This window comes from Furipterus horrens, unplaced genomic scaffold, assembly GCF_987537825.1.
Source record: "Furipterus horrens unplaced genomic scaffold, mFurHor1.1.pri manual_scaffold_13, whole genome shotgun sequence".
Classification (NCBI taxonomy): domain Eukaryota; kingdom Metazoa; phylum Chordata; class Mammalia; order Chiroptera; family Furipteridae; genus Furipterus; species Furipterus horrens.
The window spans coordinates 18,817,446-18,841,598 of record NW_028327183.1 but is presented as its reverse complement, the minus strand read 5'-3'; the positions used below and the strand labels follow the sequence as shown (position 1 = coordinate 18,841,598).

Here is a 24,153-nt window from a genome sequence, read left to right as displayed (position 1 = left end):
ATTACCATATATGGCAAAAGATGTGATTAAGTGAAGAATTTTGAGATGGGGAGATTATTGGGGATTATTCTGATAATTGTAAATTGTTTTGAAATCAGGTAGTAGTAGCTTTCCAGTTTTATACCTCTTTTTCCAAAATTATTTTGGCTATTCTGGGTTCTTTGCATTTCCATATGAATTTTAGAGTCAACTTGTCAATTTCTACAAAAAATTCATCTGGGCTTTCAATTTGGATTGCACTGAATGTAGAGATTAATTTGAGGGAGAAATGACATCTTAATGATATTGTATTTAGCTTCCTATTAACAAGGTATAGTTTAGGTCTCTAATTTCTCTCAACAATGTTTTGTAGTTCACTGTACAGGTTTAACACATCTTTTGTCAAATTTATGTCTAAGTATTTCATATTGCTAAATGCTATTGTGATATTGCTTTTATAAATTTCTGTTTTCATTGTACAGTAATAAAACTGATTTCTCTCCACATAGATTTTGTATCATGGAACCTTATTACACACTTTTTAGTCTTCATTTAAAATATTCTCTAGCATCACCTCCAAAGATTTTGATTCAAGAAAGTATAGATGAAACCCCAAAATCTACATTTTTAAAAAGAAGCTAGAGTGATTTTTAATAAGTGATCCTCTAAGAACATTACCTCAAGAAACAGACACACACGTTAACCACGTTAACTTAGGGCAACATGGCAGAGTTAGCTGACTCAGTCCACCCTTAAACTATAAACACAAAAATAAAGCATGTTAAAAATATGAAACCACTTATTTTAATACTTATCCAAACTCAAAAGAAAGAAAAAAGGAAAATGCCAGGTGCTAGAAATATAAAGGAAATTCAGAGATTTATAAAGTACATACAAGCCTTGCGACCCAGTGGCTTCAGTTTTAACACCCTCACAGAAACAAAACATAAGGCTTTGTTCCTATCTGGGAGTGAAGAATTGAACATAGATCCTCACATAAATCCAGGACTTTAAAAAGGATGCCTCTATCCAAAAAGGAAACTAGAAAAACTCTACCTATTGGTCTAGGGAAGCAGTGATGAAGCTTGTCCTCTACCTGTCACTCTGAGGAGTGAAAAAGGCTCCTATGAAAAATCAAAGTTCTCTGCACAGGTATGGGACCCAAATTTACACTACATTGTAGGTGAAAGATTCAGAAACTGAGAAAATAAGTTACAGGGCCCTTATCAAAAGAAACAAAAATTTCTCTGAAGGAATACTTCCACGATCCAGTACACATGCTGTCTTAGTCTGTTTGGGCTGCAATAACAAAAATACCACAGACTGGGTGGCTTAAATAACAAAAATTTATTTATCAGAGTTCTGGAGGCTGGGAAGTCCAAGATCAAGGCACTGGGGTATCCAGTGTCTGCTGAGAGCTCACTTCCTGGCTCACAGATGCTGTCCTCTCACTGTGTCCTCACATAGAGGTAGGGGTGAGGTCCTTTTTGTAAGGACAAAATCCCATTCATGAGGGCTCCACCCTCATGACCTAATCACCCCTAAATACCATCACATTGAGGATTAGGTTTTCAACATGCGAATATGGGGGGAAATGGACATTTAGTTCATAGTACATAATAAAGATAACCTCACAGTATAAACATTTCAAACCATTTGAGAAAACAAGCCAGTAGGAGGAAAGTCAGTGGTTACCACTAACATGTAAATTAGTACCTGAAGAGCTAGAGATAATAGAAAACTCTTAAATAAAATCTAACATAGTATTCTTAAAATCTTTAAAGAGGTAAATAAGGAAATAAATACCATAATGAAGAAGAAAATGAAAATGTTAAAACTGTAAAGAATTTCTAAAAATAAAAAGTTAACTTGATGAAATTAAGAACTGAATAGATGAATTCACCAAGCAGTCGAGCTAGCTACAGAAAGAATTAGTCAACTGGGAGAAACATCTTGGAATAATACCCAGAATGTATCATAGAAAGACAAATAAATCAGAAATATAAAGAAGTTAAAAGATATTGGCAATGCCATGGGGTAAACATATATCTAAAAGAATTTTCAGAAGAAGAAAATTGAGATAGATGAAAACAACTTTGAAAAGATAATTACTGAGAATATTCCAGAATCAACTAAAGGTTCTAAGATTGAATAAGCATATCAAGGCCATGTAGAATAAAGGCAAAGCACCACAATGAAACTGCAGAACAGCAAACATAAAATAATTCTTAATATCAATCTGACAGAAAAGATAGACAACCTAAAGAAACAACAATCAGACTGCAAAAGATTTCTCATATCAATAATTTGGTCCATTGTCCATGCTATGAAGAAATAAACAGCTACAAGGAGAGGCCATAGATAAAGGTTCCAGCGGACAGAACCTAGTGAGGTCCCTGCCAACAGCCACGATCCACTACCAGACACATAAGAAGGATGAGGTATAAAATGATATCAGCCACCTCTACCTTCAAGCTCTTCTAACTAGAAAAAGCTAATAGAGCAAAGAGGAGCTGTCCTTGATAAATCCTGACCAAATTTCAGATCTGTAAACAAAAGACATGATTGCTAGTTGTTTTAAGCCACAAATTTTAGGGTAGTTTGTTATACAGCAAAAGATAAATGAAACAAAGTGTCTTAAACAAATAAGGGCTTTTATTTTGTTCACATATCAATGACATTGAGAAGTGTGGATTTGGGAGAGAGGATGGTTTAGGAGAGTAGGGCATGCTGATTGCTGATCGTGGTTGCTGGTGAGGATGAAAAGAATGAATGAATGTTGATTGGGTAGCTACTTCCTTCATGTTCCAGAACCATGAGATTATATTTGTTATAGCTTTGTGTGTGTGTATTTCTTTTATTTTTCTTTCTTTGTTCTTGTTGTTTTTTTTAATCTTTTTTATTGTTATAGCTTTTAAAATAACATTTAACACATGGTGGGGCTAGTCCTCCCACATTATTCTTGTTTTTCTGAATTTTCTAGGCAACCCTAGTTTATTTATTTCCTTCATAAAAACTCTGAAATCAACTTTAAAAAAAACTTTTTTATATTATCACTGGAATCACATTATATTTATAGGGAGAATTGACCTAGCTATGACGTTGATCTTCCTGACCAAAAATATGTGTATACATTCCCATTTGTTCAACTTATCTTATATCTTGGTTCTATATACATAAATATTTGTGTACTATTCCCTGTATTTTTCTTTATGTTTGAAATATTTGATAACTGAAAATATAACTTAAATAGCAGTTGCTCAAGAAAATAATTTTTTATTCATAGGACTAAGAAAACTTACATTAATATGAGGTTGCAGTCTGATGAGTTTTCAGAAAGAAAAGCTATATATATGTACAGTGTTACTCACTTAATACTGAAAACCCAAAAGTGTTTTTAATGATTGGGATGATTTAGCTTTCTGTTTCCTAAACCTAATTAAATCTCCATTCTTTAGGTTTGGATAAAAATCAAAAGCCTTAAATCGTGCTAAAAACTTAGATGTTTCTCTGTTATGATATATAAAATAAAAATGGACAATGAGGTTTCATCTTAATTGGGTCTTCAAAGGAAGCAGGTATATTTGGAATCATTTCCACCATGCTGCTTTTCTGCATTTGACTCTGAAGCACCCATTAATGATGCTATCTAGCAATACATTTCACAGTTTAAATGAGAAAGTGTTGCTTTCTGTGAAGTTCCCATATGGTGATCCAAACCAAATATATGCTGTTTCCTTTTGATTTTTGTAAAAGGTAATCTTCATGTTTAAATTCAAAATTTCCACCTTCCATAAGAAAGTCAAGGTAGATGAAAGATCAGTTTCAAGACTTTAGATCAAACCATCAGCACATTTTTATAAATACCTAACATGCAGGTTTAACTAATTCTAAGAAAATCCAAAATCTTTACATGAAAAAATTTTCAATGTTAGATGAACTGAAAAGATGGTAATGATGTTACATTTGCCATCATCAGATCTTGCTTGGCAGCTCACTCCCCTGCTTCACAGCCCCACAGTGACTCCCTTCTGCACTCAGGATAAAGTCCAAGGTTCTTAGTCTGGCATTCAAGGGCAGCCTTCCATGGACTAGATCCTACCTTCAGCCTCTAGCTTCAATTTCTGTCCCCATTGCCCCTCTCCCAAGTGTCCCTGTCTCTCGCTATCTCTGTCTTTCTCTCTGGCAGCCTCATCCTAAGAACATGTGATTCTTTGCCATTTCATGCTCTTGTTATGTATTTTCACTGTGTTTCTCTATGTATTTTCACAAAGTATATCCCTGACTGACATGACCAGCCACACACACTCCCTTTTTTTTTTAACTTGACTAACAAATACTTCAAGGATCACTTTCTCTAGGGAGCCTTCCTTGAAAACCCTCAGACTGAGCTGTGTGCCCTACACCCTCTTCCATTATTTATTCATTCATTATAGAGCATCGCAATGTAACTGTTGGTTTGTGTGTCTGTTACTCCTGCTCATTTCTTTATTACTGAGGGTACACACTATGCCTAGATAAAAAGCTTTTGGAAGAAAGAAGGTTGCAGTTGGGGATTATGGGTTAAATTTCTTGCATCCTGAGAGGCCTCCCTCAAGACCAGTGATACTGGCCTTCCCTGGAACTTCCTGTCTCTGAACAAGCATTCACATGATGGCATACTATACAACAATGAAAATGAAATACAATTAGAGCTACAAGCAACGCCATGGATGAGACATGCAGATTGATTCCAATGATGTACATTCCAAAACCAGGCAGTACTAAGTTGTATCATTTAGGAATACATATATAGGGGTAAAACTATAAATGAAAGCAAAGAAATAATGATTGTCAAAGACAGAATGGTGATTACCTCAAGGGGAGGTTGGGGTGAGTGGAGTGTATTAGGAAGGAACACACTGGGGGGCTTGTCGAGGCTGAAAACATTTTATTATTGATCTTGATGACAATCACATAATGTTTGCCTTATAATTATTTGTTATAATTTATGTATGTCTGTGTTAATTCCCTATTACTCTACAACAATTACCACAAATTTTATAGCTTAATGTAGCAACTTCTCTTAAAAGTTCTGGAGGTCATTTCTAATCACTATGATGTACATCTAAAACTAATATAATATTGTATGTCAACTGCAATTAAAAAAAAATTTTTTTTAAGTTCTGGAGCTCAAAAGTCCAAGATGGGTCTCGCTGGGTCAAAAATCAAGGTGTTGATGGGGCTCCTTTTTCAGGTCCTAGAGGAAAGCCCATTTTCTTGCTTTTCCAGATTCTTATACAAGTCGCTTTTTCCATATTCAAAGCCAGAAATGGCTGGTAGAGTCTTTCTCATATCACATCACTCTGACACTGAGACTGATAACTTCTGCTTCCCTCTTCGACACTTAAGGACCCTTGTGATTATACTGAGCCACCCACATAATCCAGTATCATCTCCCTACTTTAAGGTCAGCTCAGTAGTAATCCAAATTCCATTTTCTGCTCTAATTCCCCTTTGCCATATAATGTAACATATCTACAGTAACATATTCACAGATGCTGGGAACATGGACATATTGGGAGGCCATTACTCTGCTCACCACAGCATTTATTACAATACATACATTTCTGAGTCTGTGTTCTATTTCTTAGAGACAAAGGATAAAAGTTAAACTGTGGTATGTAAATAAAAGGTATTCATATGCAATCATGAAAAACGACACTTCTTAATTTAATGTTAAGGAATCTCTAAGAAATATTTAAAAACCAATGTTACTTAATGTAAAGTATGCTATCACTTATGCAAAAAGGTGAGAGGGGAAGCATATCTATATGTATTTGCTTTTATCTCTCAAAGCATATAGGAAAACAAAAGCAAAGCAAAATAAAATAAAGCAAGGGTGGGAGCTTTTCGATCTGCTTAAGAAGTATTTCTTAGAGACATAAAACCAAAAGGTTTTAACAACCCGTTGAAGATAAGAGTAAGGAATCATTGCCAACCCTTTAAAAGACACACAGATTTGCACTCAATTTACAGGGAAGATAATATGGAATTACTATGTAAACAAAACCCTTCCCTAGCAATTGTATCTTTTAAAATATCACTAACAAAATAAAGAAGAATGCCATGCAGATGGAAAATTATACTATTCAGTTTATCCAGGATGTGAATTCTGTGGCAGAATTCAGAATTGCAAATGGAACAATAGATAAATACAACTAGTTACGTAATGTTTGGGAACCTCCTGGAGAGCAGCCAACCCCCTTGGAATTTGGCCAAGCACAATGTCCCAGGGGAGCCACAGAGAGGACAGAGACCTGGCCACTTGTGGCATGAGGGCCGCTGCAGCATTTCCAGCCTTGTCTGAACGCTGATGTATCAACATTTCCTTCAGACCCATTAAGAAGTCTGGGAGAATGCACAACTAATGGACATAATCTAAAAGGGGGGGACAACTGGAGGGAGGGGCGCCACCGGGTGGAGGGGAGCAGAGGGAAGGGAAATTGGCACAAATGTAATATTTTAATCAATAAAACACATTAAATCTGAAAAAAAAAAAAAAAAAAAAAAAAAAGAAGTCTGGGAGAGATGATGCCGGTCTGAAGTGCAGAAATACTTATGTCAACACAGAAACTCTTCGTGCATTCTGCATTTATCCTGAGAATCCCACTGACACAGGAAAGGAAAGACCAGATCAAACTAAGCTTTGTTCCCTCATGCCTTCTTTTTTTTTTTCATTTATTTGATCAATATTTATTGAGTGGCTTTAGCTTTCTGGTGCTAATAGCATAAGACACGGAGTATAATTTCAATATATAAATATTTAAAATGGGCAAACTGTACTATTTTGCTTAGGAATGAATTCATAGGTGACAAAATTATATGTTAAAATAATAAAATAACTATCATAAAAGTCAAGGTGATAGCTGTTACATCAATGGAAGGCGAAATACACATCATCATAAAAGGGACACACACCTGGGGGAGGTGGAGGGTGGCACATTCTTGGGTCAGGTAGCCCACCCTTCTGCTCTGGTCTTAGACTGCCTGACCACTTTATACAGAGAGGAAAGTGACTGTGTAGATATTAACTGAAAACATTCCGGGTACAGCAGAATAGTAGAATTTTTACACTTGAAAATACTAATGATTATTCACTCTTATCACTACCCCCCAAGTTTAAAATAATCACCACAGCCAGCAAAGGCAAGTAAGTAGTACAAGCTCCCCTGAAAATTAAACCCATTTTCTCATCCTTATATACAAACAGAAAACCACAGACCAGGCGACATTGGTAGGAACCCTACGAATGCATGATGTCCACACCACTCTGGAATTTTCTAACTAATAGCTCTGAGTGGTATTTAATGTCATTTATTACTCATGTTTGATAATTAAAATCTTGTTCTTTAACAACAGATAATCGATCCTGTAGGTCTAACATTGGACTGTTAAGATTTCCAAAATAAAAAAAAATTAAAAAATGGAGAGACGTATGTAAAAAATAATAAAATTTCCCAGAGCTGAAGGGATAGATGAGTAATTAGACTCAAAAGGCCCTACAAAGCTGAGGAGGATGAATTAGAAAAACCCATTTTTGGACATAGCTTAATGGAGGGAGAAATAATAGGCCACCTATAAAGATATGATACTTAGGTGATCTTCAGACTTCTGAATTTTACAATGAAGGTTATGCAATGTCTTCAAAGTTCTGATGAGAAATTGTTTTGAAACTAGAATTAGCTAAACTATCAAGTGACTTTGGAGGCCATAATGAGACATTTTCAGACATTCAAGGATCAAAGTTTCTGTTTTACACACCCATCCTGAGGTTACTTGTGCAAAGTGAAAATGAAAAGATGTAATGAAACATACATGGAAATTTTATTTTATTTTATAACTTTATTTTTATAGTTGATACGGATGTCCCCATTGCCCCCCACCTTTTGCCCACCTCCACCCAGCCCCTGTTCCTCCCCCCGCCTCAGGTAACCACCACACTGTTGCCTGTGTCCCTGTGTCATACGTAGATTCTCTTTGGCGAATCCCTTCTCCTTCTTTCATCCAGTCCCCTCTCCCTTCCCCTCTGACAGCTGCCAGTCTGTCCCATGTAGCCATACCTCTGTTTCTATGTAGTTCGTCAGTATTTTGTTCATTAGATTCCACACAGAATTTTTTTTTAAATCCTGGATAACAACTGTGTAGGTGGTGACTAATCTGAATTAGAATAAGAAGCTGGTAGGCTCTAAGGAAAATGTCTTCAAGGAAAAGAGAATGAATTCTAAAATTAGAGAGGCATGAAGAAATGAGGAATTAGAAACAACAGTGGGGAGAACTCAAAAGCTGTACAAAGGCATCAATTATGAAGTAAGCTAAAACAAGGCATAATTGTGAGAAACTGATGGACAGTGAAGAGAGAGACTACTTGATACAGACTTTAGGAATATTCTTTGACTGATTAAAAGTTAGAATACTTGACCAACAGAAGATAAAATGCAATCCATGAATACAATTTTTCCCTTCAGTGTATAATATTTATGTACACAAAACAGAAGACTCAAATATAGTTATCAATTATAATAATAGAAAAGCAAAACAACTCTCAGAGCTGTGGGAGAGATATAGGGTAGAATGGTGTTGGGCAGGTTTTAGGGCTCTCAATATCCATACAAGTCAAGAGATATTATAGAGTTGACAAGACACAAAATATAGTTTAAAGTATATTAATTAAATTATAAATAAAATTCATAAAATGAAATAAATATATTAAAATAACTTGGTTGCAGGGACCGAGATGGGGGATGGAACCGCCTGCAAAGGGGCATAAGGGAACTTTATGGTAGTTGTTACAAGACTGTTACAGTTTGTAAAAGTTCACAGAACTATAACCTCCCAGAAGAGTGAATTTCACTGCTTGTAAATTATAACTCAATAAGCCCAGAAATGGGTAGAGGAGATATAAGAACTAAATCCTCATCTATCATATTGGGGACTTAAAAGTAATGTGTGAGGTTGATAAATCAACAAATAACAGTATAAGAATAGAATCAGCAAGAAAAATTGATTATTACTATGATTGCCAAATGGTAAATTTTATTGTAGATTCGCAGAGTCCTATTTATTCAATGGATTATAATTTATTTGTGTCATCATTTACTTTGATTCTCAACTTGTTCCAAATTTGGTCAGTGGGAGTTCCTTTGCTGGTTTCTGTGTCATTACGATATATCTCTGTCATTCTTTGAGTGTTTCCTTCCTTTTCAGCACAAGAGGATATTTCAGATTCATCTTGTTCTTTATCTGCTTCAGTCCTAGAATCAGCCAATTTTCTAAGGTTCCTTTTAGTGGCGAGTGGAATTTAGAAATCAAGCTTTGGGTTCTACATGTGCTCATTGCTATGAGGGCCTCTGAACTTCCAGGACCTCTCAATGAACATGGGTAGGAAATATATGTATGTACATACACACATTTACATACATATGTGTTCATTTCTATTATGTCTGCATATTAACAACTGTCGTTCATAATGATAACTCCAATTCCATTCCAATACCAAAGGGCTGGTCTTAGTCCTTCCCCTTTCCATATTTTTATTTCCTCATCCAAGAGTAAAAAATACTGGCTCTTGGTATCCTCAATATACTTACTTTTCTGCTTAATTTCTCTCTGTATTTACAATTTCCTGAAGCCATCTGTTGCCACCCTATTTATACACCCTCCTTGTGGCTCTGGCCACTGCCAGACTTACCTCCCATCCCACCTGGCATACATTATTTTATAAAAACTTAAAAAGGAAAAAATAAGTAGTCAAATATTACAAAAAAATAAAAAATATAAATTGTGAGACTTTGTCTCAAGGAATGTTCTTACTACTCTAAAAATCAAAGAGAAATCCACATCCAGGGTTTCCCACCACCATGCCCCACCACGCTACAACTGTAGCATACTTCAAAGTTTGATCTATTCTAGAAAGAAGTAAATAAGTGCATAGCTTAAGTCCATTATTCCTCTATTGATATCGTTCACTGCCCATAGCCAAAACACAGTCATACACACACACACACACACACACACACACACACACACACTCAAGCATGCCACTTTATGCTCTGGGCACTCCATAACCTGCCTTTACCACACAGAGAAAACTCGTACCTGAAATGTCACAGTAAACAGTCATTTGGTAGAGTTTGGCTTCCAAAGGGTTAAAGTACACAGTGATTTCAGCTGATGAGTTGGGCCAGACATCACCTTCCTGAAAAACAAGAAAGAATAATTAAAAAACAATATGATGAAGGGAAGGTATTGCTTTCAAATGTTACTATTATGTTAAAACTCCAGGAAATTGGAAGGAAATAGTTTTACAATAGATAAAAGAAAGAACTATTTTACTCAACAGATAGTTGACTTATAACCAGTTAGAAACAAGCTTCAAAAATAATTTCAGTGAGTTCATGAACATATAATAAGTCTACATAACTAATAGTTATATTATTTTATAACAAGGATATTTAAGAAATTTTTAAAATTTGTGTATTCAATGACCATTCATTGTATGCCAATATGTGCCTGGCACTGGGCTTCAGAGATAAAGAAGCATGTGGTCCAAGACTACATGGAGCTCATATGCTAGATGGATGATAAATATGTATACAAATCTTTTATAACACACATGCTAAGTGCTCTACCTATATAAATAGGGTCCAGAGGGGCTACTGAGAAAAAAGTACCTAACTCACTTGATGGAGGGACCACATTCCTAACTTTTGAGGTGACAACATAAAGAAATACTCTTGCACTTCCGGCCAAGGTGGAGGCTTAGACAGACATGCTGCATCTCCCTCCACAACTAAAAAGGAATACAACTATCTCAAAACTAGAAACAACCAGAAGTTCCAGAAAATCGAGCTGCATGGAAGTCCAACAAACAAAGATATAAAGAAGAAATACTCATCCAGACAGGTAGGAGGGGTGGAGCTGGGGTGGAGAGGATGTGGCGTTGTGGTGGCAGCAGCAGCAGGAGTGGCAGCAGAGGCAGGCCAATGGAAAGTGCAGTCACACATTTTAAAAAGTGGAGAGGGACACCTGGGGAGTGCTCCCAGCACCAGACCAGACCGTGCAGCTCACAGTTCCAACACCGGGAAAAATAAAGCCTCATTGCTTTTGACTGTGCAAACCAGTGGGGGTAGGGGCAGAGGTAGAAACTGCTGGTCTCGCAGCAGAGTCCGCTTGTTTAAAGGGCCCCATGGTCCTAGAATGTCCGCAGACCCACCCACCTTGGGAAAAATGGCCAGGGCAACAATTAAAGGGGCGCCAGTCCCATACAGAAGTGGGAGAAGTTCCTGGGAAAGGGGTGAGTGCTGAGCAAGCGGCATTGTTCCTTCAGATCCCTCACCGTGACACAGTGCCACAACGTGGTGAAACAGGTCGCTCTGTATTGACAAATCCCTAAGGCTCCGGCACTTACAATGTAACAGGTGCGACAGCTCTACCTAAGACACAGAGGCAAACAAACACAGGAGCCTGTCAAGATGAGAAGACAAAGAAGTATGGCTCAAAAGACGGAATGGATCAAGGTTCCAATGGGAGAACTAAACGATGAGGAGATAGCCAACCTAACAGACATAGAGTTCAAAATACTGGTGATAAAGATGCTCACAGGCTTGACAGATATGCTTAATTATGGCAGACACATAAGGGAAGAAGTGAAGGCTATGCTAAGTGAAACGAAGGAAAATCCACACAAAACCAATGGTGAAGGGAAGGAAACCAAGGTTCAAATCAATGATTTGGAACATAAGGAAGAAAAAACAGTCAACCAGTACAGAATGAGGAAACAGAACTGAAAAAAAGGACGAGAGGCCTAGAAACCTCTGGGACTACTTTAACCATACCAACATCTGAATCATAGGGGTGCCAGAAGGAGAAGAGGAAGAGCGAGAAATTGAAAGCTTAAGTGAAAAAATAATGAAGGAAAACTTCCCAAATTTTGGTGAAGGAAATAGACATACAAGCCCAGGAAGCACAGAGAATCCCAAACAAGCTAGACTCAAGGAGGACCACACCAAGACACAACATAATTAAAATGCCAAAGGTTCAAGATAAACGGAGAATCTTAAGAGCAGCAAGAGAAAAGCAGAGAGTTACCTACAAAGGGGTGCCTATAAGACTGTCAGCTGATTTCTCAAAAGACAATTTGCAGGCAAGAAGGGACTGGCAAGAAGTATTCAATGTGATGAAAAGCAAGAACCTATAACCAAGATTACTCTACCCAGCAAAGCTATCATTTAAATGGAAGGGCAGATGAAGTGCTTCCCAGACAAGGTAAAGCTAAAGGAGTTCATTATCACCAAGCCACTATTATATGAAATGTCAAAGGGGCTTACTTAAGAAAAAGATCAAAATTATTAACATTAAAATGACAACAAACTCACAGCTATTAACAACTGAATCTAAAAAATAAAAACAAAATCCAATTAAGCAAACCAGGATAGAAAGAGAATCATAGGTATGGGGATCATCTGGAGGGTTATCAGCTGGGAGGGGGAAGGAGGAGAAATGGAGAAATGATGCAGGGATTAAGAAGCATAATCAGTTGGTACAAAATAGACAGGGGGAAGTTAAGAATAACATAGGAAAGGGTGAAGCCAAAGAACTTACATGCACAACCCATGGACATGAACTAAGGCAGGTGGGATTGCTGGAGGGAAGCGGGTTACTGAGCAGAGGGGAGCAAAGGGAAAAAAATTGGGACAACTGTAACAACATGATCAATAAAATACACTTAAAAAAATAAAAAAATAGATATCCAAAAGAAAAAAGAAAAGAAAGACTCTTATTCTATGAAAACATAGCAATGATCCAAGGAAGAACAATGCCCAGATCAAACTGTGGTTCTGATCCAGTGTGATATTTCTCATTTTAATTCACACCACTCAAAGTCATAATAAGGAAACCAAGTTTTAAAAATTTTGTGATACACATGGCATATATCAGGATTCCCTTGAAAAATACTTTTAACTAAAAATGTAACCCAGGGCCTCTTCATTAACTTCTCAGAGCTGTAAAAGTAGATGCTAACATCACTTGTCTCAAATAGTCTCCAAAGGTCTGGTGAGGTCATACAGGTCAAAAGCTCTGTCTCATGCTCAGTACATAATAAGAGCTTGGTAATTAGCTGTTTAGTATGATTGATGTTATTTTTATGCCACTTGGGAATACTAAGATGAAAGTATTGAAAAAATTAGAGGAGAAAAGTGTGCATTTTTCTATGGTTTTTGTAAATGGAGCCAAGTAGGGCATATGTGATAAACACATCCAAAAATCTATTTAGGTGGTGAAACCTAAAAAGGAAAGGAAAACTAAGGAATGGCAACATGATAAATAATTAGGCTCCAGTTTCAGACAATCCCCAATGCATATTTCACTTTCTGCCTGGCTACACACGAACATAGTGCTGGACTAAAGAATCAAGTAGAGAACAAAATGGTCTAAAGTGCAGACATCCAACGAGGTGGGGACAGGGACAGAAAACTAGAGCCAATTTGGGTTTATTAATGAAAGTTACAGTCTGATCAATGTGCTTCTCAGGCAGCACCCCTCAGACTTCAGAATTAACAGGGTGCAGAGCCTCCAAGTAGCAGCTGTCAGGGGCTATGAGTGTCATGTGGGTCCTGGGAGCTCTCATCTCCTAGATCAGGTAGCTATTGGGTTGGCCAAAAAGTCCATATGGTTTTTCCCATAAAATAAAAGATACATTTTTCATTTTCACCAATAACTTTATTGATTTGGATATTCTGAGTATGTTGGCTATCTCCCACATGGAATAACATTGACTGCTCTCAATTAATTTCTCAGTCCTCAACTTCAACTGGTCTACCTGACTGTGGAACCTCATCCAGTGAGAAATTTTCAGCACGAAACTTCGCAAAGTCCTTTTGACACGTTCTATCAGTCACAGCACCTTCTCCATACACTGCACAAACTTTTTTTTGCATTTCAGTTGTGTCTTTACCTTTCTTGAAATAATAAAGCATAATGTGCCAAAAATGTTGCTTATTTTCTTCCTTCTTCAATATTAAAACGGTACATAAAAATTCACCAATTTTGATCAGTTTTTCTTTTAATGCATCCTAATATGACAGCTGTTACAATACAAGCTAACAAAATTGTTTTGAATGAAGGTAAAGACAACTAAGTGCTACTAGAGCTATCTTCTAGAAAAAAACAAATGAACGTTTTGGTCACCCCAAACGAATGAAGGTTCCATGAGCGTAGGCCCTGTTCTATACCCAAGACCTAAATCAGAGGTGACGCCTATAAATTCTTGACATATTTATTGAATCAGCTCTATCCATTCACTTTGCACATTGTGTAGTCATTAGCAGATGCCTATTCACCTTTGCAGTCTATTTCTGCCATTTTCTCTGCAACCGGAACCGCAAAAGTCATACAATTTAGAGCTGACAGGGACCTTTGAGATCATGCAGGGAATAGGGAATCTTTCAGCACTTTCACTTATTTGGGCATTTCATTGTGGCACTTATTAAAACCTTGAAACAAGTATCTGCCCCTTCTGATAAGTCACAAATACCTGGCCCCTTTGGTTACTGGGGGTCTTCGTGATATGGAGTGATATGGAGTGTTAGGAACACTCATGACTAGAATGGGCAGAGTGGCCAGGCAGAAGAGGTGGCTTGTCCATACACTGGTGTGGCAGTGAGCATTCCGTTTCAGAACAACTGAAGACCTGGTTTTCCTCACAGCCCGTGGGACAAATGTATTGCCTGATGGATTTAGATTCTACTCTGTTTGGGAGTATAGACTAGATGCAGCTGACCTGTTCCTATCCAAGCTAACTGATCAAAGGGGCCATCTTGGACCCCTAACCAAGTGCTAGAAAAGTCTCACCAGAATGGCAGGAAATGCCCCCCAAAATGATACACTATTAGTTAGATAAGCTTAGTACACGCAGGCAAATGCAAGGGCTTTAGGATTTTGGGTGGACCAGATCACTTTCAAAAGCATTATCCCAGCTGGAGAATCCAGGGTCCATGTGCAGACAAGAGGGCAACACAGTTCAGTTCTCTCCCAGAAGCACTCTTGGATCCCCCATCATCAAAGAAATCTGATGATCAGAACTGGTGGGCTGGAAAAAGGCAGGGTAAACATGTTCTAGAGAGGCAATCAGAATCTCCCCAGAGGAGGAAGTCTTAACATCTGGATGTAATCCATGAGAGGGTGTCTGATGTGGAGGATCCCTGGAGGCTGGGAAGCCCTTCTGCTTGGTGAGGCACTACCAGTGCCAGGGAATCTGAGTCTACAGGGTTCAGACTGAACGCATGGAACTGTAGGCTCAGTGTTTTCTTATCCTGGGTTGCAGCTGTTTCATGCTTGTGACATTTGCCAGTAACTTTCAGCTTTGCTCAGCCTGGGGACATAATTCAAGGACAATCTTATTCTAAAAGCCTCTCCTGGGCTTGTACCAGGTAATGTGCATTAAGAGAGCTGTGTGTATCTGTAAAAACAGAAGCGTGGCCATTCAGTTTCCTCTTGCAGAGGGATGCTTTCAATATTAGGTCAGTTGAAGGAGTTAGAAACATGTACAAGGACACTTATTTTCAGTTGGGATTAAAATAAAAATTAAACAATGCCTATTTCTTTATAGCAAAAACTCAATATAGCATTTCTAACAAATCAGAGAGAGCAAACCCCAGAAATAGGGGCAATCAGCCTAAAATGACCCCACTTGCACTTTTATGTCTTTGAAAGTTTTCATATTACTTCTCCAACACTTCTGAAATTAACTACCATGTCATTTATGTCTCTGACAAGAATCTTTCTTTCTTTATTGCTCAGTTGTAAAGTTTCTTTCTGAAAACCAAAACATTCAAAATTTTCTTTACTGGCTCTGACATCAATATCCCTTCTTTCCAGGCTACGAAACCAGCATCATCCCACAGAACCCCCTGCTCTTCCATTTTCCTTCTACACATGACCCCTCACCCATCACTGCCTATTTCCGGCTCCAAACGAGAGATATACTCAGTCAGTGACTATTACCTTGTTTATTGAAAAAAATTGTCAAATGGCCTTCAGTTACATTGTAATCACCTTCCTTCTTGGTCTTAATGTTTTGTTTCTCCCTCCATTTCACATATTAATCAAGCGACCTGCTAGAAGGAATCAACTTTGTATTTCAGATCTAGCATTTACTCCCATAATGCAATTTTTGGACAAATATTAAATAACTCTGGAAATGGAACTTCATGTTTCCTATGAAACAAGAACAAACAAGTGACTTGACAGACACAGGTCCAAGCTTTTCTGAAAGCTGTCCATGGACATAACTGCCACTGGCTCGTGATAGGTGATTAATACAATCATGGAAAGGGTATCCTTTAAAAATTTCTCCTTAAAAAATTATATTGGCAATGATTAAAGGGGCTCTTTGAAAAATCTCCCTTGAAAATCCTAAAATAAAAAACAAAATATTTTAAAAATTACCTTCCTTCCCCTTTCTCTATCCCCTATCTCCCTCCCTTCCTTCCTTCTATCCTTCCCTCTCCCCTTCCTTCCTTCCTTTCTTCCTTCCTTCCTTCCTTTTTCCTTTATTTCAATGAAGAATTATTTCTTGCAAATTTTGCAGAATCAGAACCCAAACTGCAAGAGCAGAGAATTAAATGTAGCTAAGTTACTTGGTTTATTTGGAAAGTAGTTTACAATATGACTTGGTACCTATATTTATCACATAAAATAGTTATTTTAACTCCCAACTCACAATTAGAAGAGTGATCCAAATGTTTGCCTGCTCACATGTTACACTTTCCAAACATCTCTAACCTGACAAGAGGCTGAATCACACCTAAGTGCAAACCATAATATCTGCAGCCAGTAACTGAGAGCTCATGTTCCCAGCACTGTGTTAAGTGCTCGTATACGTTATCTAGTTCTATCATTACAGCCTTGTGAAGCAGTATTATCCCCTTTTTAAAGACAAGAAAACCAATACAAAAAGAAGTTAAGTATCTCACTGAAGGCCACACCAATAGTAAGTGGCAGAGCTGGGCTTCTATAATATTTTTTTCTTTAATAAACATAACAGGACACCCTGCATGCTCATGTGTTTAGGTATCTCGGAAGGTGCTCACAGACATCCTTTTGGATGACACAGTTAATACCAGTATTTTGCAGCTCTTGAGAAAGGCATTGGTAGATCTTTTTAAAGCTATCCTGGTTGGGCCAGGTTTCAGTCAGCTCCTACCAAGGACTTCGGGAGCAGCTATAATGTGTAATGAATTCCATCATTGTTCCACCAAAATGGAAATATTCTTAACTACATAAATAAATATTTTCAGCTATCTTACCATATTTAAGGAAAAGTTAAAGAATTTCTCTTGGGAAATAAAAACATCCTCTTAAACTCAACTTTCTATCAATCAATCAGAAAAAAAAAAAAGAAGAAGAAGCACTGATTAGAAGCTATAATATGTTTCACAAACAGTTGCTCTTCTAAAACTTTCCAGAAAAATGAGAGAAATCATGGCTCTCTTTATCAGCAGAGCAAACAGAAGTTGTCTCAAAGAGAAATAGGAAAAAAAAGGGGGGGGGGGGCGGCAAAAAAATAGAAGGAAACTATCCTAATTCTCATTGAGATAAAAGATCTAATTGGTATATGACATGCAAGGAGATTTTTCTACTGCATTATATCTCCTCAAACAAGAAACTAAATTCAGTAAAGCTTTTGAGTCTCAAAATAATGACCAGAAAAGTTTCTAAGAGAGGGGTTTACGATTTGGTTACCTGTCAGAGGAAGTTTTACAAAAGACAAGTTTTATCTTGGGTGAAATACTATAACCCATATATGGTAAAAATGCCAGTGGGGTTTTATAGAGCTGAAATAGTTATGTGTGATGTTCATTCCTTTCTTGGAGAAAACAGATTTGCATCTCTTCCAACAAGGAGAGTGTCAAGTTATTTAATAAACTATGAGGAACCGAAGACTTCCTTGGGCCTCCTTCCAACTGCGTGGGGTCTCCAATACCATAGTGAATGTACCAGCACAACTGGAAAAGGCTTGGCCAAGCACAAAGATCTGAGAAGCCAAACAATAATAAAGGGAGGCTGAAGCATAGGAAAACCATACTGATGGAGGAGCTGTGACTTGTTAAGGACAGCTTGCTCTCAGCAGATCCCTGTCCTCCTTTCTCCTTCCTGGTGTCCATTTCCAAGGAGTCAGCTTCCACATGTTCGCAATGTGACTCACAGCTAATGGTACAAGAAGTGGAAGGAGTTTGCAGTAAAAAGCGAGATCTGTCCTCTTTGGTAGCCATCTGGGCTTCCACCCAACCTGGTTCTGCTGAGCTCACATGCTATGCTGGTTTGGGAAAAATAAAGTAAACTAAATTTGAGCTGTGCTTTCAGAGTCTGAATTGCTGAACCATGTTTTCTGCAGGCTTGGGTGACGACAAAGCATGGTTTACTATTACTTACATGGTAATAAAGAAATTATCAAGTTTCCCCCCTCCCCCCTTTTATTTAAGTTTCCCTTTGTAAGGCTTAGTTAAATTAAGCTGAAGCTTTCCTAGGGATACTGGATGACTTTTTCTATGATGGAAAAGACACTTGCTAATAGAAGCAGAAATGTTTTCCCTGCTCATCAATGTCACCCAATCAGCTAAGACCAGTTTGGGCAAATACCTTTAAATCCTCAGACCTTTCTTTTTGAGAAAATATCAAGTGTTCAACATTCAGAAAATTGCTGCATCTTAAAAGCGTGACCTGAGCCAGCAGAACCAGAGCTCAGGAACAAGGCCAGCACATCTGTGCTGTGATTTCTCAGAGCGCCCCAAGATGACCACGGAAATCAAAGGTTTAATTCTCTCTTTCAGCCCCCTGATAGTCTTCTGCCTCTCAATTATCAGAATTGTGTTTTTTTCTCTTTGAATCTCTCTCACTCAGGTACCCAAGAGACCTCCGCAGAGAATATAACAAAATGAGACTGTCAAAATTCTGTACAGCCATAGTCCATCTAGTAAAATAGAATATTATATTTCTGAAAGTAGTCAATTCCACTTGCTTTTCTGGAAGGCACAAAACATGCATAATAGACTCAATTTTACACTTCTTTTCCAAAGAGGGAAAATTATACAGAAACAGGTGGCTTGAGAAATGATCAGTATTCTACCAAACCCAGTACCTTCCCTAGGTAAGGAATAAATAGAAAAATTTTGGCTAATTTCATTAATATTCCAAAACTTTATCAAGAGAATTGTCATGAGGAACTTGACATAAAGAGTTATACTATCCCACATGTTTTAATAACTAAAACAATTATGGTTATTATTATAATATCAATAAATTATCAATTTAAGTTTAAAAAAATTACCTCCAGACTTCTGTTCTATATCTGCCCAAGACTGCCTTGTGGTCCCTCTGGGTCCTTGCCTAACTTAACCCCTTTGTCCACCAATGACCATCTCTGGGATCTCTCAGACACAAATTCCCACCTTTACACTCTGCAACCACATCAGTACCTAAGACACCCCAGCATAACTGCTCAAGATTTGAACAACAGACTCTGTGGCAATGTTATGCAATGAGGATGATGGGAAGAAAGTGAGCCAAGACAATGGGACTAACCAGGGGGCCAAGTAGTGAGCAGGTTACAGAGCAGTGTAAGAACTTTCAGTTCTAGAGTTTTGGCCAGTCATTCTTACAGCATTGAGTCAAACTACTTCTATCATGATTATATTAATAAAATTTGATTAAATTCAAAACCATCATCACCTCTGGGCATTTTTGAGACAGTGACTGATTTCTTGATCTTGAATACTTGTTTTAAATGGAAAAAACCTCTAAAATAGGGACAATGTTCCAATAAACACACACAAAATGCAGAGAACACAATAAGGGCTAAACTAGCCTTGGTTTTAGCTGACTTATTTGAAAAACTAAGATATAAAGACATAGGTCTAAAAAAATAAGCATATCATTTCTTATTTCTTTCCAGACACTAATGTAACAGGGTTTTTCCCTCCTTCTAAGTTTACCTCATTTGAAGACAGTGTCCTTCCTCAGAGGGCACAGAGGCTGAAGAGGTCAACAGAAAGCAAGGTGGTCTCTAATCAACCTCTTATTTTATTTTTATTTTTTGAACAGGATAGCAATTAGAGATGGATTGTTAGATCAGTAGGTGACGCTGCATGATTTTAATCTTTGATTCTGTGAACTCAGCTCATATCAAGAAGCTAATTAAAAGAAATCACACTCTAATAAAAATAAAAAATAAAAAAACTGATTGCTGATACATAGCCCAACTGTCAGAAATTAAATAGTGGCTTTGGCATAACTGATCTGATATGTGAGCAATATTCAGAAGAGACCTTCAGTAGAAAATAGTGACAAACCAACCATAATAGGGTAGAAAAACAAGTAAGACAGGCTGATGAGCTCTCAGGAGCCAGGTTCTCCTTTTAGCCATCCATCTCTGTGAATTCACAGCCTCTCCTCACTTTGCAGGGTCTCTAAAGGTCAGCACTTGAGAGCTCTCTTGGGTCCTCTGCAATTTTCCTTGTTGAATCTGCTTCAAATTTCCATTCTCTTTTCATGCCTTCAATGAAGATCTTTATAAGATTCTCACATATCTTACCTCCCCTTCTGATTGCCCTCCCACAAATTTAGTACTGCATTTCCAAAACCTTTTGGATATTTATTGTCATCTCAAATTCAACGTGTTCAGAACCAAACTCATCATCATCAACTGACCTCCTTCCCTCCCTCCTTTAATTGGCCCTGGTAGGTATGCCTGGGGCACCGACCTTAAGGAGTCTAGAGTCTGTTCCCAAATTGGATCTAAGAATCCTACCCTGAAAAAACAACCAACCAACTTATTTTGTGTACAAAGCAACTGAAGCCAAGAAAGAGCAAATGGCTTAAGGTCACATTTGCTATTGGCAAAGCTAGGAGATAAATCCAGGACTCCTGACTTGCTAACCTCTGTCAAAGGAATCGTGATTCTCCCAGCCACTTGAGTTTAGGTTCTGAGGAGACACATGATTCCTCATCATGTTTCATTTTAATGCCATTTTTTTTTTTTTTACTTTCTTTTCTTTTTTACTTGTTAATTATAGTTGACATGCAATATTATTTTATATTAGTTTCAGGTGTACAGCATAGTGGTCAGACATTTATATAATTTGTGAAGTAATACCCCTGATAAGTCTAGTACCCACCTGGCACCATACATAGTCATTCCAATCTTATTGACTATATTCCCTGTGCTGTACTTTACATCCCCATGACTATTTATAACTACCAATCTGCACTTCTTAATTTTCATGCCTTTCTTTTGACCATCTCTCACATCTGCCATTCCTCTTGCTTTCCAACCATCACCAGGCTGGCCAACCAGGTCAGAGTCACTCTCACACGTCACCATGAATTTGCTGGCAGTGATGTTCACTCTCCCTGACCCCTTCAGCATTAGCATATTTCTCCTGCCTGACCTGCATCCATCCTCCCAGTCTCTAGCCACCCTCCGTCCATTTGACCCATATGTGACTACAAGGATAATATTTCTAAAACACCTTGAACACATAATGCTCCTGCTCTAAGCCCTGCTGTGAGTCCCGGATGCCTGAGGCATCCTGGGTGGGAAAAGGGGTCTCTGACCATGGAAAGTTCTGCTTGTACTCAACCACTTGGAGAACAATCTTCTCTTGAACCAGTATTTCCCAAATTTATTTGACCACAAAACTTTCTTTGCCAAGGAACACATATTACCACCCTTCAGATCCAGTGTTTGCAGAAATGCGCAGCAGGCTATGGTAAAACAGGTTGACCAGGCAGCCCAGAATTCCCTCCACGCTCCTTCCTGATAGTATTTCTTATATTCTCCATGACTGCCTGGTCCAGAAAAAGTGGTCATTTTACTGTTATGTAATATGCCACAAAACTAATAGTTTCCCTTTTTCTTGTTTTCATAATTTCTCCAACTAGAAACATTCTCCTTCTTCCTTCCACTTAATTAAATCTCACCCTTCCTATAATGTGTAGTTCATATTGCATCTCTTCTATAAATCCTTTCCAAACTCTCTCATCCCAAAATATTATAGCATCTATTTATCTGTATCAGAAAACCAAAATCTCAATAGTGGAAAATACCCATAATTCACATTTGGGTCAAGAAGCTAATAAAATGGTCGAACTTTTCTATCAAATACCTTCAAAAGTAATTTACAAGGTAAGATTAAATTACACTCATAAGAACTGTATTTACAAGGTAAGATTATATTACACTCATAAGAGCTGTATTTCTATAAAACTTGCAGGATCTTTAAGTAGGAGAGGGAAAAGATTTAACATCAATAAATAATTCACTATAACTGACATTGAGTTCTGCTGTTTTGACCAGAATAACTTTATGAAGATACTAGGAAAGTTTCATGCCTTAATTTTCATTTTGCAAAAATTGTCAAGAACCAGCTATGAATACTATTATGAGAAGACAACCTGAATAGTGTATGAAAAAGACAAAGTCATTACAGAGGCTTTAAAACACCACTATCCATATCTCCCCTTCCTGTTTCCGTTGATTTTTTTCACATAATATAAACAAAATTAGTCTCATTTAAAAGATGCCATTTCCATGTATCACTGTTTTAAAGGATGTTTTTTATCCTAATGGTAAAAAGATACCTTGTGGTAATGGTCAATTCAGTTCCTCTCTAGAATTCAAAAGCAATTATAAATAAGTGCATTAATTTAATATACATATATCTCCATCAGGAAGCTTTGGGTTATGGAAGTGAGCTTGAGAAGAAAATCTGAGGCAACTCTAGTCCTCCTACTTCTGGAATGGTAATGTACAAGACTCACCTGGGGCTTCCCACCTCTTCCTGACCACCAATCTTTCCTATCCCTGAGTCATGTGCTCCCAGAAGGCTATGAGAGACAGGACAGTACTCATCAGCCTAGACATCTAGTACCAGCTGAAAAGATTCCTGGACTGTCTACACTCTGGACCTCCTGGCACGTCCAAGATTGCCATGACTGTTTGCTCCTCCCTGCCTCCATCCCGCTCAGCCATTTGCTTGCTTAGACATGTAATGCCTTCCTAAGGATCTCTTCAACATCTTTGGGCTTGACTTATTTTAACAGGTATGTGTCCTGTCCTTCCAAGACAGTACACTCATCATTATTTAACCTCTTGCTGATTTAACCCATCATATCTGAAGATTCCTCTGCTCAACTAAGAAATGGACAGTCTGCTGATGTGAAAGAAGATTCAGCTTCAACCCCACTTCCCCAACCTTATTTTCCCATGTGAGCCCTTTACTTCAAACAACCTGATCCACTCCTGGACCTTTAAATGAGCCATGGCATGCACATCCCCAATTCTGTTTTCCAACAGTCCCATCCTGTACGATCTAGTTCAAGGCTCTGCTCTCAAGAAGCCTTCTCTAGCTTCTTTTCCTGATCATCACGTCAGCCTCTGAACTAGTGTGCTGACTGTCTTCATTAGTGAGTCCTGCAGACGGTTTCACAAAACAATAGAGGTTTCCTTCCAAGGGGAAGGCTCCCTCTTGGAGATTACAATGCGTATTATTATATTAACGACTTTAAGACTTCTTACAGTAAATTTCGAACAACACTGAACCCACTTTTTCTGAAACTTACTTAGCCATGGAATCGCTTTTCTATGTTATATCCTTTAATAAAAATTTGGAAGTACAGACATAAGGAAAACAGGTCTATGCAAGTCAGTGGCAATTCCCACAAGTGACCTCTTATTCTAACATGTCCTTCTGGCCATGGCTTCTCTCCAACTGGGATGAATGGTAACAACCTAGCAGCTCTAACTAGCTGTGGGCTTCCTCAACTCCTATTGCTGTCTCTACGTTCAGATCACTCTCTGCTTGATAAGTGTGAGGAAATGCACAGTGCCTAGCACACAGTAAATACAGAAGATGCTAGCTACTTTCATTTTCAGACAGTGGGGCAGAGTAGTCAGAAGTCTGTCTGTGGAATCAGACAAACCCTGTTCTAACTCTGGTTCTGCTCTCACTAGACAGACAGTGAGATCGAGGATTATGTCTGTTTTGTTCATCAATGTCTAGTACACACAGAGTGCCTGGTACAGAACATGCAGTCAATAAGTATTTATTGAGAAATTAAGGACAAAGTAGTTTT

At 37.9% G+C, this 24,153-nt stretch overlaps 1 protein-coding gene across 1 annotated transcript in view; it reads right to left on the bottom strand.

The window, feature by feature from the left end:
• Positions 1-24,153, bottom strand: part of HYDIN (HYDIN axonemal central pair apparatus protein) — a 280,489-nt gene that overhangs the window by 201,526 nt on the left and 54,810 nt on the right. Inside the window, exon 9 of the mRNA XM_090260317.1 lies at positions 10,117-10,216. Coding sequence (XP_090116443.1) covers positions 10,117-10,216 — 100 coding nt within the window. The remainder of the gene's footprint in view (positions 1-10,116; positions 10,217-24,153) is intronic.